The 15,681-nt window shown below is 43.8% G+C and overlaps 2 protein-coding genes across 3 annotated transcripts in view; one reads left to right on the forward strand and one right to left on the reverse strand.

The window, feature by feature from the left end:
- The window catches only part of CLUH (clustered mitochondria homolog), a 35,652-nt gene extending 28,128 nt beyond the window's left edge, over nt 1-7,524 (forward strand). The window contains exons 22-26 of the mRNA XM_083805874.1: nt 566-687; nt 2,099-2,192; nt 2,935-3,069; nt 4,750-4,823; nt 5,585-7,524. Coding sequence (XP_083662000.1) covers nt 566-687; nt 2,099-2,192; nt 2,935-3,069; nt 4,750-4,823; nt 5,585-5,753 — 594 coding nt within the window. The 3' untranslated portion in view covers nt 5,754-7,524. The remainder of the gene's footprint in view (nt 1-565; nt 688-2,098; nt 2,193-2,934; nt 3,070-4,749; nt 4,824-5,584) is intronic.
- A 2,979-nt stretch (nt 7,525-10,503) lies between these two features.
- The window catches only part of PAFAH1B1 (platelet activating factor acetylhydrolase 1b regulatory subunit 1), a 36,233-nt gene continuing 31,055 nt past the window's right edge, over nt 10,504-15,681 (reverse strand). For both annotated transcript variants that reach the window (XM_083805900.1, XM_083805901.1), the window contains exon 11: nt 10,504-14,298. In XM_083805900.1, coding sequence (XP_083662026.1) covers nt 14,225-14,298 — 74 coding nt within the window. In that variant the 3' untranslated portion in view covers nt 10,504-14,224. The remainder of the gene's footprint in view (nt 14,299-15,681) is intronic.

A 15,681-nucleotide genomic window follows, 5' to 3' on the forward strand; every position in this document is an offset into this window, starting at 1 on the left:
AGGCACTTCTTCATCCCTGGGTTACAAGCCATTAGTACTATTAGAAGAAAGGGAAAAAAAAAGTTTGACTGTTTAGCTGGGGAGGTGGGAGGTCAGCCTTCTGTTGCTGGAGCTCTCTCCTGGGACACTGGAGACGTAGACTTGAGCACCTGTAATGCTTGGCCTATTTTAGCCTGTTCCTTGTTTCCCTTACATAAAATGGAGAGGGTTCACGGAACCTCAGAATGGCTGAGATCAGAAGGGACTGCTGGGTCCATCTGGTCCAACCCCCCTGCTCGAGCAGGGTGCCCAGGACCATGTCCAGGCAGCTCTTGAATATTTCCAAGGACGGGAAGGCTCCTTATATTTCTTCTGTCTGGCTTGTTTGGACTGAGTCCCCAAGGGAGAGTGGTCTCCAGTCATACATTATGTACTGGAGATCTCCACTGGGGACTTCTGTCTGCTCGAGCCTTTTCAAGCAGCAAATACCTGTGCGGTCCTGGTATTCCTGAAGCAGTAAATGCATGTTTTGGTTGGGCCTTAATGAATGCCTACTTGACTACTTGTGCGTGGTGGATCTGTGCAGAACAACATCGGCTTGGTGCTCCACGGGGTTATGGAGTATGACCTGTCCCTCCGGTTCCTGGAGAACGCGCTGGCCATCAGCTCCAAGTATCATGGCTCCAAGTCTTTGAAAGTTGCACTAAGGTGAGGCAGGTGGAGTGCTGGGCTGGGTCACCGTGCTGTTAAAGAGCGAGTACAGTCACTGTACACTCACATGGGAGGGCTCTGGTCTGTCTCTGTCCAGCCATGTGCTGTTAAATTAGAGTCAGTCTAGTTCCAGCTGTCATACTCCTTGGGACTGGTGGGCTGCATGCAGTCAAGATAATGCTGCAACATCCAAGTCGATCTAGAAGGACAGAGATCCCTTGTTCTTGAAGTTAATTGTGGGATCTGCTTAATGCTGGTTGCCCCAAAAATATGTCAGGATGACCTTGGTACTCACAGGCTAGAGTGAGAAAAAAGCACGTGGCAATTGAAGGTTAGAGAGCAAGGCTAATGTAATTATACTGGGAGACTGGGATGCAATGTAAACACGTGTAGTTAATTGTTTCAGCCCTCAGGGAGCTACCTTTGAGGAAACATTTCATTTGCTTTTGTCCTTCACCATTAAACCCTTGCATTTGAGTAAAATACTGAGCGGCATTTTGTTTCCAAGGGAGCTATGAGTGGTTGGCACCTTTAGGATCTATTCTAAATGCCCACTGCTCTGCAGTGCTGCATGCTCTGTCCTTGAATGCAGAACTGGCTCACAAACAACCAAGCAGTGGCCCACTCCTAATTACTACCACATTGTAACCCATCTGTTCTTCGTCAGGGTGAAAATAAATCTTATTAAGCACCCACAAGAATCTGATTTGTTTTCTAGCAGTTGATGGATATTATTCTGGAGAGAGACTCTTTCCTTCCCTCGGTAGCACTGGGATGCTTGATGAGGTCCATCACTTCCCACAGAGTAAAACTGCCAAAAATAGAAGTCTTTTTTTCATTCCAGAAGCGTTAAGGAAGCGAAGTCCAAGCCAAGTCAACTCTCCAGACTGGAGAGAAACCAGGTGACTTGGATCCCAGCTTTGCCACTGTTTGCTGTGCTGGAAGACTTCTTGATTTTTTTTTTTTGTCTGGACTAATCAAGTTATTAACACATTTGCTTTCCAAGAAACAAAAAGCCCTTTTTGAAAGGGAAAGGGCTTATAGCTGCTTCCTCCTTCTCCAGTTAACAAGATATTCTTGTAGATGTCTCGCCTTTATTCAATGCACTGCTGCAACCTTCAGCTTTCTTGGATGCAGCAGGAAAAAAAATCCCAAGTTCAGTCCCGTCTTCTGTAGGTCACTTCTCAGCATTTCAATAACAATCAAGCCTACATCAGTGTAGTGTGCCAAACCCCAGCTGGGGTGGGGAAAAGTAGCTACCAAGGTGCAGTATGCAGCAATGTCAAAGGCAACGAATACAGGACTGTTAAGACTTCTAGCCTACATTTTGCTTTGCTAAAGCCATCCTCTCTGTAGCACAGAAACGTTTCTTCATTACGTCGCCTCTAAACCCTTTTATTTCCCTCAGCCACCACTTGGTAGCCCGAGTGTATGAGAGCAAAGCAGAATTCCGGTCAGCGCTGCAGCACGAGAAGGAAGGCTACACGATCTACAAAAACCAGGTAACAAGTGTGCATGCTGCTAACTTCTTGCGTTGCTTTCCTGCCCCAAACAAGTACTACCACTGCAAAGGGATGCTGCAACTTAAACTCAGGGAGACCTTTCTTGTAAACAGCTCTGAGCAGATGCCAGGGAGCTGCTGTCTTTCTAGGGATGGGACAGAATTGCTGCCCTGTGCTGTAGTTGATTGCTTTTTTATTCTGAAAGTCTTTGAATGGACTTTCCTGTTAATCTGTTCTTGCTGTGCCCCTGCCATTGGGCAGAAGCTTCTGTTAGTGCCCTAGCCCCATGTTCTGGTAGGGCATGGAAAGAGCTGGGCTGTTCTTTCTGCTATGTGCATCACATGTCTTTCAAATGCCAGATCCAAAGTAGTTTGGTGGTTGAGCTGTTCTGTGGGTAGTACCCTCTCGCTTGGAGCCCTTGCTGATGCACAGTGAAACTTCTGCATCAGCCTGGGGTCTGTCTGAACACGTCTGCAGTTGCACACTGTGATTCTGTGCCATCTCGCTGGCTGAAAGCACAGTCTGGTGGAGGGAATGCCTCTCACCCTGCAAACATGCTTCTACTTGATAGAAAGTTGTACTTTTGACAACAAGGTTCCTGCAGGAATGATTTCTGTTTGGTTTTTAATGCCAATGTAGGTCGAATACAATTCTGATGGTTTTCTATAAGGATGTTGAGCTGGCAAAGACTAGGAGTGCACCCTGATTTATAACGCAACTTTTTTCTTCCTTTCCTGGTTAGCTTGGAGAACACCATGAAAAGACCAAAGAGAGCTCTGAGTACTTGAAATACCTGACTCAGCAAGCAGTCGCTCTTCAACGCACAATGAATGAGATCTACAAGAATGGCTCCAATGCGAACATCATGCCACTTAAGGTAACCTTATGCGATGAAAACAGTTGAGAGTACTTGCCATGAATGCAGAGATTTGTATTCAGCTGCTACTGAAGGCCATGTGAGCATAAGCATGCAGCCTTCTGCCTGTGCAGGAAGCAGTAACAGCTGTGCCAGTTGCAGACACAGACAGGAGGTCCCTGAGAAAGGCAGAGGCTCAGGTAGAAACAGGAAAGTGTTACTGCTGTGGACTGAGCACTTGCCTCCTCTGCTTCTGCATACAGCTCTTCTGGGCTTGGGCTCTTTCTCTTGAGCTTAAGCAGGCAAGCCAAGCTGGCTGCTGTGCAGGGTGCTCACACTGGGAAGCCCACATGGGGCAGCCTGTGCTATGGGAGACTGGGACACCTACGCACAAACCTGCCCCTGCTGCTGACTCACTGGCTGTAGGCACATTACTCAATACAAAAGCACCTCAGTTTCCTCATCCTTTAAAAAAAAAAAAGAGGCACCTTTCACCAAGTGCTTTGTTCTCCGTCCAAGGACTTTGTGGTTTGGGAAGGCTGGACAGCAGAGCGTGGGGTGCCTGCTTTGCTCTGCCTTCCACGCAGCAGGAACCAACTGCTGTTATCTGCATGTGCACCTGGCAAGTCACACCAGCCTGTCTGTGGCATATCTAGGCAAGTGTGCAGCCACCTGTGTGCTGGGTGTTCTTCCTGCTATGCCGTGCACAAGTGGCTGCCAGAGGACTGCTAGCCGGCAGGCTGAGGAAGGGGCTTCCAGCTGCACAGGCAGCTCCCAGTAGAAAGGGCAGAGAAGGACAGCTCTCTGTGGGAGTGTTGGGGTTTTCTTCTCACTGCAAAGAACTGGATACAGAACTGAGGAGTTTGTGGCGGAGCAATCTGAGTGTAAGGACCTTGAATCGGGTAAATGGTCAAGTCTAAGTGTTGCGCTAGGAGGCTCAAACCCATTGAAGAGTAATGAAGAGTTTACCCATGTTATAACACTTGGAGGGGGTGGAGGGGAAAGCAGGCAAGTTGAGGTTTGATGTCACAGCTGATACAGCAGGACAGTCCCGGAAGCAGCAGTATTACTGAGAGTCCATCTGTCCTGGAAATTCATTTGCAGCCTCATCCAGAATACTTCACTGTAGTTGTGTCCCAGGACTATTTGTGGTAGTGCACAGGGGCCTAGGGACTCTGTGTAACCATATAAGAAAGCGCTGTGCTGGCCTCTGTCCCAAAAACAAGGTAAGGGAATTATTCCTTGCCTGTAACAAGAACAATATATGTGCAGATAAGTGAAAGGCAGTGTTATGAAACTGAGGTATCTGAGACTAGCATCAGCCTTATTGACCACCTGTCTTAACTGTGAGCATAGCATGTTCCTGTTAACATGCCAGGAGAAATAAAATCCCTAATCCTGTTTGCTGTAATAGAGCAAGGGATTTTGAGCTTGTATAAACATTCTGTTTAACTAAACTCTGACTGTGCTCATAGTGAAAGTCTCCTACAGTGACGGAGATCTATAGATGCCTCTTTAACATGGGGCTGTAAAGATATGCAAAAATATGAGCTGTAAAGTCACTGCTGCTAGACCTAGCTTTTTCTCAACTGTTGGTAAATAGTGCCCCTTTTATAGTTGGAGGGGGAAGGAGGGATATTGCCTAATCTGGATTTGTTCAGTTGTTCAGTCTGGATTTTGACTTTTAAACTTGTGCTGTAGTTCACAGCTCCCAGTATGGCCAGCATCCTGGAGCAGCTCAACATTATCAATGGAATTCTCTTCATTCCGCTAAGGTAGAGTGATAACTATGTACATTGTACCTTTGTGTCCTAACTCATGGCTGTAGAAGTCAAGCAGTGTCTCGCGCTTTGTTCCTGAGATAGCATGAGCCCCATGTTTCCCTTTACATGGAGTCACTCTGACCCGAAATGTGGAGTTTCCAGAGGTTACGTACTTTTTATCTTCTGCCAGCACTAGGCAAATTGTCACTCCTGCAGGAAAAAAACTGCTTTAGAAGGTGCCACAGTCACCTGAAGGTACTCCTGAACCCTTGTAAAGGGATTGTTCTCTGAGATCCCTCAGCAAGCTGTAACAGTGCTAGAAAAGCTCCTGGTTGGAGGAGTATTGCATGAATTGTCAGTGTCTATTACAGGACTGTAACCGTGACCTTGTAGCAGCTTTCTGCTCTCATAAAACCGCTCCATGCATCTTAAGGAAACTGGGAACCTTCCTTGAGAAGTGATGCTTATGTGGGCAAGACCACTATGGTGCAGCTTCTCCCTGGGCTGCTCTGCAAGCAGCCAGGGAGCTGGTATTTCCCATTGTCTCCTGTTCTCAGCCCGTCCCCCTGGTAGCAAAAGGTTTGTTTTTCTTTAGCTCTGTTTGGAAGAGCAGGAGGTAGCTGAAGTACAGTCAGTGGTCTCTACCTGTAAGAAATGAAGTGAGTAGTGCTGGCCTAACTGTAGAGAACAGCAGTGGCTACCTTTTGTCCCTGTGCTTCACTCCATTCTTTGTATTTGCTAATATTTGCTACCCTTCCTGGTTTTCCCCTCAGCCAAAAAGACTTGGAGAACCTTAAAGCAGAGGTGCAGAGACGCCAGCAGCTCCAGGAAAGCATAAAAAGTGGTGAACAGCTGGAACCAGAGGACAAAGCTGTGGAGGAGAAAGAAGCTGAGCCAAGCATGCCTTCCACTGCGATCCCCTTAACACAGAGCTCTGCTTAATGTGTACCTCGCTTTAAAAAAAAAAAAGTTAAACCACCCTTTTCTGAATCTGAACCAGGGTCTTGGACTCCCCTGGAGCAGCTCCTCCTTTTTTTTGACAATGTTATTGCACTGGTACAATTAATACACAATGCAAAGAACTAATCTGAGAAATGTAATCTGTCTGACTGAGCTTGTATCTGCCACGTGAAGGGGGAAGGTGGCCAGGATGCAGCAGCATATGAAAGACCCATCCTAGGTGAGCACAGCCAGAGGCTGTTGTGCCTGTGTGTGTGTATGTGTGTGTGTGTGCACATATCATCAGTTATTTCTACTTTGTACATATGAATTCCAAATGAATTGTCTTGAGGTATATAACATTTCTCAGGTCATTTTTATGTTGACTAAGGACACTGCTTTGCTAAAACCAGTACAAAAACATCCCCTATCCACTGCTCAGCATTCTTGTAAGATGTGGATTCCAAGCCAAAAGATTTATTCCCCCCCCGCCCCCCCCCAGTCACTATCCTAATTTGTGCTAAGGAAAATTAAGCAGCCATATTTGTATTGCTCAGATAATTGAAGCCTGTAAGGTGTGTAAGTAAGTGGGGAAATGTACAGCATTTTCTACATCAGGATATAGCCATTGGATTCCTTTAACCATTTTTTCTACTTTTGGTTGGCAGTTTGGCAAGTCAGTTTTTTTGTAAGTAACATTCATGTTCTAATTTTCAAGATATAGAGAAAAATATATATAAATATATATGATACTTACAGTTCCACCTCTGCTCTGCTTGTAGCTGAGTAACTTAGGATATTGTATCCAAAGAGTGAGGGCTTGATAATTAAAGCGCACAAACTTCCATTACAGTGGAAACCCCAGTGCCTAGACGAGATTGATAATGGCATCGAACAAGGTCTGAACTGAAGTGATTTATTGGGCCGCAGTTGCCTACTTAACAGAGGGGAGGAAAAGTAAGAAACGGGGACTTGATCTGATTTGAAATAGCAGCTGTACCACAGAGCTGATCAACGTTAACCTGGTTGCCAAATTTAACTAAATTGGAATCGTGAGTTTCATACAACACGAAATTAGTAGGCTTTGGGGCAGGGAGGGGGGTTAAGTAAAACCACTCTTCCCCCGGCACTGAAACCTCTGGCTGATGTCTTCATAACTAACGTTTTGCACATGGGGTTTGAGATTGTTCCCAGGGGAGCTTCCATTGCTGGCAATGGATGTTGCTGAAGTGGCAGATGCCACGAACTGCCTCTGTCTTTCCCCCCTCCCACCACACACACATCCCATCGTCACTTTAAAGGACGAGCACAGGCTCCCCTGGTAGTGCAAGTCATGAAGCAGGTAAGACTTAGCCACTGCAGGCCATGGTATGCCGACAGTTGAATGTCCTTTTTTCCCAAACAGATCAAGCTGTAGAGCAACTTCTGATTGCTAGTCCAAAACCACCCTGTGCTGACAAAGGAGTCCAGTCTCTTTCTCATTTTGTCTGTCATGGCTAGTACCCTATGCTAATTTGCATTGCTGCTTTTACTGACCTTCTGGAGAAACAAGTGCTGTCACTGTGCTCTGTACCCTTGGGTTCCTGTACTACATTACAGGTATTTGTAACTTTGGTGGGGGGGGAAGGGAAGTTGGGGAGCAGCCTCCGAGTTGTTAGAGGTGGCAAAGCAGGAGGAGTCTTTACTGCAAAAGACCTTGCTCCTACTGGAAAAAAAAATATCTGAATTTCATGGAAAGCAATCAATAAATGACTACAGTGCATCTTTCCTATAAGAACTTTCTTTTGCTAGTGTCTTTTAGTCCATTAAAAGCTTTTGAAACTATTTTAGACACTACTTATCAGTTTCTTTAAAAACTGCTCTAAGGTGGTGGCTAACATTCAGCTGAGCACCTTCACAGAGCCCCCGGCTTCTGTTCTGAGCAAGAGCCCCTAGGACAGACCAGGTCACGTTAGTGGGCAGCCTTAAAGCGTGCACCTCTACTGCAGCTGCTGTGGGGGAACTGAGGCCCCTTCCAGCGCTCCTCTGCCGGCACTGAGGTGGGCGCTGGGGCTGCCACCCGCAGCGCCCTGGGCAGGGTGATGTTCAGAAGGGAGCGGAATGGGGGCGTGCTGAGGGTTGGGCTCCCAGCTGCAGGCTTGGCAGGCCCAGCAGTGGGTGCCTCCTGCGGGGCAGAAGCTCCGCCACCTTTTTAGAGGTGTGGGGGCTGCTTGAACACGTCAGTAAATTGCACTGTTCACGAATTTGTGCAGCCTGATACTCGCTCCTCTCTGTGTACCCCCTGCCTCCCCCATTATCCAAGTGCCACGAGGGGCTGTCCCAGGACTTGATTCCAAAAGATCAGTAATAACACTAATACCAGAGTCATAACCCCAGCAAGACAAAACCACAGAGAAGCAAGAGCTACTCTCATCTGTTAACAGCCACCTCAGAAGCACGTCCCCCCGGGGCGAGCAGGGGCTGAGCAGAGGCTCAGGTGCTCTCCTGGTAAACAAGGGAAATGAAGCAGAAGCACACAAAGTCTCACTAACAAAGCTAAGCAGCTTGAATGCTATAATTTGTTCAATAACTGCATTGAAGAAGAGTTCCATAATCCTCTTTACCTCTCTTTGGCTTTGGGTGTTCTCAGGTATTGAGTTCACAAGTCTGAGAAGACAAATGATCGTGGAAGCCCTGACCCAAACCGAGGACACAGCAGACCAAGAAGAGGGTAGAAGTTCAGGAACCTGCACATAGCTCTCCCAAATCTAGCCCAGCTTAGGTCTGTTAGGCCAAATTTATTATTACTTTATGCAACTACATATAGTGCACCTTCTCCTGAGGCGCTGCATCAAACACACCAGCACTCCGCGTGTCGGGGCACGTAGGCCCCTGCAGTGCCCCGGTGCCAGAGCTAGCAGTAACCGTGTGCCACTGCCTGGCAAAATAACTGCAGAGAAATAAATTGAGACATACTGAAACCATCAGCAGTTCTGAAGATGGCATATAGAAAGCAACCCACTATTTTTATCCTCCCTACTTGTTTTCCATACAATGGGATTTCAGCATTTACCATAAGCCAACTCCTACACCCTGACACAACCTCCCTGCGCGGCACCAGTCGCCTCGCGGCACTCAGCAGCCACGTTACCTGTACAGAGCCGCCCACTCGGCTGAACCCATTCTCTTACCAGTGTAATGTCTCGTCATATTCAGCCCTGGCTGCTGGGACATTTTAGTACCAGTCGTTTCTACAGGCAAGCAAACCACCCAAGGAGGTGCCTCTCCACACCACGGCTGCTGGCGGCAGCGGTTTGGGGGCTGGGAAATGCTTCAACTGCACAGATACCTCATGGCAACTCACAGTTTAGTAGGCCTTATCTCTTCCGTTTGATAAGCTTACTGTGTTTTTCATATGGCTTTCTTTGAAATCTACATCTTAATTCATCAGTTCAAAGGCCTTTTCTGGCTCACCCAGACATTCATCGCAGCCAGAAGCGGGACTTGAGCTGGACGTTCAGTAAGTGGGTCACAAACGAACGTCTCCAACAGATCGTCAACAGAGCAGCCCCAGCTCAGCTGCTACTAGGTAACACCATGCAAGAAGCTTACAGGGACAATAGCTGGTAGGGTGGCTTTACTTCATTCTTTCCCCACATCATGGTCAAGGTTACAGCCTTGTCCTTCTACCGCTGAAGAAATGAGCATTTCCACGTTAGTTACTGAGCCATTTATAAACAGCACTCAAGGCAACGAAGGCCAGAGCAGAAGGAAAAAACTACACACCAACTGCAAGACAGCAACATTAAAATAAAATTTAAGCCCTGCTTCAGTGCCTCAGCTTTGCATACACGCACCTCCAACCACACAAGGCTTTTGGTGCCTAAGAGAGCAAATTACTCCCACACCGAAATGCTTGGGAGGATTCGCCCCAGCGTGCACCTTTCAGTGTTAATAGCTCCAATGGTACTGACCAAAGAGCTAGCGAAAAGCGAAAGGTGGTTCTATTAGGCCAACAGTAAATTAAGGCTCAAGGTAAGGAAAAAAAACACAAAGGCTCACCATCTGACGCTGCGGGAGGACAGCAGTAGGCAGCCGGCTGAACACGATGCAGAAAGGCAGCAAGGGCAACTGAAGACACTCAGACTCGCCACCAACACCACCAGCTCTTACTGTTGGCCTCACTGACGCTGCGTTTTGCCAGGAATGGTGAGGCAGTGCCCGCGCCTGCGGCAGAGCGTGCAAGGGCACCGTGGCGTGCGTGTGCTGCAGGAGGCTGTGCTGCGCTACGCCTCCCTGACACCTGCAGTACGAGACATGGGGGTTTCTACCCAACAACTTCAGTAAATTCTGCTCCAAATGTACTTCATCACAGAAAATCTTACTATGCCGAAAAGTCAAAGCGGCCTCCTAGCACGGTGCCCACGGCGCGCGCCTCCTCCTGTGGGCTCAGCACTGCGGCGTTAGGGAGCGCGAAACCACTCGGTACAGCATTAAAAACAACAACCTTCAGATCAGAGAGGAAACTGGCTTTTTAAGTTTGCATACATTTTAATAAAATCTCACTTTACCATATTCACCAACAAAACCTCAGAATAGCCTAACTGCAACCATCTGCCTTAAAAATGCCTTACATTTCCTTACTCATGTACAATTTGAATTAAAATCAGGTTACAAGAAAAAGCAGTGTGGAGCAAAATCTGATGGGTGGAACACCGGTAACTTGTTTTCAAAATAGTTTTAATTCTTGCATCCAAGGAAACAAAAACACATCTAGTTTTATATGCATTTAATAGTTTACCAATTGGTACAATAAGATTTTTTTAATATGCAGAAAACATGAATAAATTTTGTTTTACACAGTCTGAGAGCAACAAATCTTACTGTAAAACACAGAGCAGTATTATATACATTCCTTTACTGTTTTTTTGTTTTTTGTTTTTAATTGTGTCATATCTTCAGTTAACTCCTACAGTCTGGGAACTGTTTTCTCCAATTGCAACCTCTAACATAGTTCTTACGAAAAATTCAACGTTTGCCTTCATGTCAATGTCAGGATCAACTTCTAAAACTTGAAGATTTTGCTCGCTTATCTTCAGAATGAACTTGGGGAAGCCTGAGGGATAGGTAGGACAAGAAAGCAGCTACTTACATGACACAGTGGAAAGATATAAAGGCCAGTTAAATCCAGTTGTGACTTGTAAATCCAACCCAACCTTTCCCACTCCTAATATGTTTATCCCTACCGTTTTATGCACGTATTCTTTGCTAGAAGATTCTTGGTATTGACTTTTCAAAAATACACTGGACTTTATGTACAGCTGGACAGCAAATAACTCATTCTAAGTGCGTTTTTCCTTCACTCACCTTAGTATTTTTTTCTTTATACTCAAATCATTAAAAGGATTATCAAGCCACCACTGTCTACAAAAAAAAAAGTATCTTTTTCTTTTAAATAGCTTTCATACGAGTCAAAAGCCATTTAAGAGTGATATTATCAGGCAGTTCACATAAAAACAGGAGGAGGCAAACAGGAGAAGCAGGGTACTGACAGTAAGACTGGGCTTGGTGAGTCTATAGCCAAAGCTTTCAAAATACTACAGTGCTCCACAGCCCTTGGACAACTTGCTAGCAACTAGGTTTTTTTTTTTTTTCTTTTTAATTAGTGCCCCGGGCACATCATTGGTCACACCATACACAAAAGCAGGACGGTATTTTTTTTTTTAAATCTTCTAAAGTGCAAGATGCTATAAAACATCAACTTCCAGATTATGTCTAAACCACAATAAATGTTGCACTTTTTAGAATGCATCTAAGACTTCCTGGGCACATTATGTCAGTGTGGCACTGGAATGTCTGTCTGTTTTTAACCCCCCAAAAAAGTCTGTATTGTCTATTTGGTAACACAGTCTATATATAGTTATTTTTTTTAAGAAATGCCAATTCTAGTACGGAAAGTGACAAAGCAGTGAACCTCTTAAATGCTCTAATAGATTTATTTTGTTATCCAAACCAGTAACCTCATTATTGTACTTGTTATCACAGGAAAGGCACAGGATTAGACAGCTGACAGAAAACGTTGCAAACAGTGAAAAAGTTCAACACAGTGTAATATCAAGGAGCAACACTGCAGGAAACCCTCACAAACCCAACTCCTGTGTTGTGGCTTTCACTTTTTTGTCTAAACAGGGCTTTAACTTTTGATCCATTCAGGACCATCCCTGAGATTATTCACTGCTTATTAAAGGAGAAGGTTGCAAACTGCACTACAGAAGTACTTGGCAGGGTGTTTCACACAAGCAATTAGATGCTGCTTACATGACTTTAGTTAGTTGTTTGCCCTTGTGTATAGTTGTATACTACAGGGAAAAAAATGCAGTAGACAATTTCCACTTAATAGGTACCTTTAATTTCTCAGTTATGTTTACGAGTTATGTACATGAGTGTGGTCTTTTGTTATACTTAAATAAAGTTTCTAGGTCCTATCAGGAATTAAACGGACTTATTACTTAACAATTGCAGATGCACTGAGGAATTTTAAGATGCACTACTTGTGTATCTGGAATTCTTGAATAGACAAAGAGCAGCAAATTTTTCCAGTCCAAGCAGCTAACAAAGAAAGAAATACTTTATCTGTGCATGCTTAAGTGCAGAAACACACACTGAAAATTACGTAAACCACTGGATTTAAGAAGTTAGCCTGAATCTTAAACTGGCTCAAAAAAACCCACACATCAGAACTCCATTTCCTCCACCCCTTCCCAAAGGCAAGTCTATGCAGGGAAACAATACTGAAATCCATCTCCTCCATGCAGAAGAAAGGATCCTTCTTGGGGGCGACTGTAGGAAATTAACCACTATACCCCTCACCAATTTCTTAGTGTGTACACCCTCCAGACAACCCTATGTTGGTCAAGGATTTTTATTTTTAAAAGGGACAGTTTAAAAAGCCATGTATTAAACAAAATGAATAAAAAAGCACAATTTCATCTGTTAAAATATCAGACTGGTACTTCAGTATACTGGAAATTTTAAAGTGGATTTTTAAAAAGACCTGGTTAGTTCAGTAAGTATTGGAATTCTTAGTTATCTATAATGAAATTTGTCACAAAATGGTGATTAAAACATTAATTTATAATATTTTCATTCACTGCAGGTCAAAATTTATAACTTTAGGGATATGCAAGTTAAAAATTGTATACACCAGACAATGCAAATACTAATAACCAAGTTGGGCTAGTTTTGTTGATATGATTTATTTTTTCATTTTTAAAAGTTTACTTGATAGGATCATTCCAACAGATGGACTTGGTTTTGTTGATGGTGTTTTCTTTTTCTTTTAGAAGCCTGTATCAATTTGTATCTGCCATTATAATCTGATCCTCAAGGTATTTAGTGCTTTCTTTAAAGCATTTAAATACTGTATCCCAAGATTTCTCAGTATGCGAACCACTAAGTTTTTATTCAAGCCACATTGTCTTGTCAAGGTAAATATAACCTCATATTCAAAAGGGTTTCCAAGGAGGCACTAAAGAAAACAAGAAACCTTTGCATACCCCAAACCTCCTGCATGTGAATATAAGGGAAGTGTACTTTGATACTGTTGTGTAATAGGAATTGCACATCTCTAACAAACATTGAAAGCAAACAGCAAGTTGTACCATGGCAGTCATTTGGGAGATTAAGCTCTATTGGAAATTAGATCACTAAGTTCTAGTGGGATGGACAACTCCTCCTGGAAGTTCGTCTAGCATTAAAAAAAAAAACATTTAAACTTAGTTTAACAGCACAGCTTAACCATTGAATGACCAAATAAAAAATAAATACATTTATCACATCAGCTGCTACTAAGATTTGTTGTCTTATTTCAGGTTTACAGTTATATAAATATACCAACCCTTGTGTGATAGGAGGCCAAAACAAGTGTATTCTGTTGATTTGGCAAATGTTTCATGACAAATATTCCAAAGTTTAATTAATTTCCATTAGTTACATATAAGGTTCAGAAGATTCTGAATTGCAGCCATATTATCTAGTATTCTTAGAGAAGATTTATTAAGCACACTTAAGTGATGTTACATAGATACACATTTCTGAAAGAGCCCTACAAAACTTTTCCCAAATGAGGTCACCAATTCAGGCACCAACAGACAGCAGAAAGAAAAACAGGTATAATTATCCGACATAGAACGACACTGTCAACTATTCAGTTAAGTGCCCTATTTTCAATTATCCAACTTCTGCCTTCTTAGGTCTGATGTGACCAATGCCAGCCCATGTTCTTAAACCTATGGTACTTCTAGACAACGTATGTAAATTTACAGTATACAATTTGGATTCACCATGCATGAATACTTTGTGTGTAACATTTAATAAGCTCAATCTACATCCAGAATAATTTACATGAAAGGACAATATTTATTTAAACAGAGCTCAATGGGTAACCATGGTATCTGAGTGCATCCAGAGGAAAAAGGGGTCAAATGTGAATTCAATCAACGGCACTCCCACACTTTTACTGTTTGATCTACACTTCCAGTAACCACATATGGTGCCGTCTTGTGGAAATCTGTGAGGAAAGAAAAGTGTATGTTAACAATGAATGCAATTTAGTATTTCCCTCTCTCACTGAATGCCATTACTTTTCCCCCCAAAATGACACCGTTTCAAAGACTAAATTTCAAAGTTCTGCATATCCAGTTTTGAAGGCAAATTCTCTAATGTAAAGTTTTGTGAAGCAAGAAAATCTATTTTCAGTTCAGTTATAAAGGAGCTTCCATGGAAAAGAAATCTGATCACGTTATAACAGAGACAAGTCTGAAATACCTCAAAAGTGATAAAGCCCTTGAACATTACCGGAAGACAACATCATTATTTACATATAAGTTTAGAATCAGAAGTCAAGAAACTTTTGCTTTTTGCTGTAGACAGTAGAGCTGATGTTTAAAAAAAAGTGTAGTGTTGCTCACGAGATCCCAAATTATGTCATATATGCAAGTAAGTTTTGGACTGGGTGGGTCAGCAGACAGTACTCAAGTTTATCCATGAAGAGTCAAGAGTCAAAAGGCTGGGGGAAAAATGGCTGGAAAGCTGCCAATTGGAAAGGGACCTGGGGGTATTGGTTGATAGTCGGCTGAATATGAGGCAGCAGTGTGCCCAGGTGGCCAAGAAGGCCAATGGCATCCTGGCTTGGATCCGAATCAGCACGACTAGGGAACTTATCGTTCCCCTGTACTCAGCTCTGGTGAGGCCGCACCTCAAGTACTGTGTTCAGTTCTGGGACCCTCACTACAAGAAGGACATCGAGGCCCTGGAGCATGCCCAAAGAAGGGCAATGAAGCTGGTGAAGGGTCTAGAGAACAAGTCTTGTGAGGAGTGACTGAAGGAGCTGGCGTTGTTTAACTTGGAGAGAAGACGTTTCAGGGGAGACCTTATCACACTCTACAATTACCTTACAGCAAGCTATAAGCAAGGTGGGGATTGGTCTCTTCTTCCAAGCACTAAGTGAAAGACAGAAGGAATTGGCTTTGAAATGCACCAGGGGAGGTTTAGGTTGGATATCTGGAAAAATTTTCTTCACTGAAAGGGTTGTGAAGTATTGGAACAGACTGCCCAGGGAAGAAGTTGAGTCACCAACCCCGAAAGTCTTCAAAAAAACATGTACACGTACTACTTAGTGACATGGTTTAATGTTGGACTTGGCAGTGCTAGATTAAAGGATGGACCAGATATCTTAAGAGGTCTTTTCCAACCTAAATGATTCTATGATTCGGAACACCTAATTGTACAGAAAAGGTTCAGCAAATAAATCCATGAACTGAAACAGACAATTCCAAGGATCTAATGTTAACACTTTTATGTTCTTTAACCTTTCTTTAGCCCTTGTTGATCAGCTGCTTTCAATAAATTAAGAGTGAAGTTGAGTCAGAAACCCCGAATCTTGATTAGAACT

This window comes from Anser anser (assembly GCF_964211835.1).
Source record: "Anser anser genome assembly, chromosome: 20".
In the NCBI taxonomy this organism is placed as follows: domain Eukaryota; kingdom Metazoa; phylum Chordata; class Aves; order Anseriformes; family Anatidae; genus Anser; species Anser anser.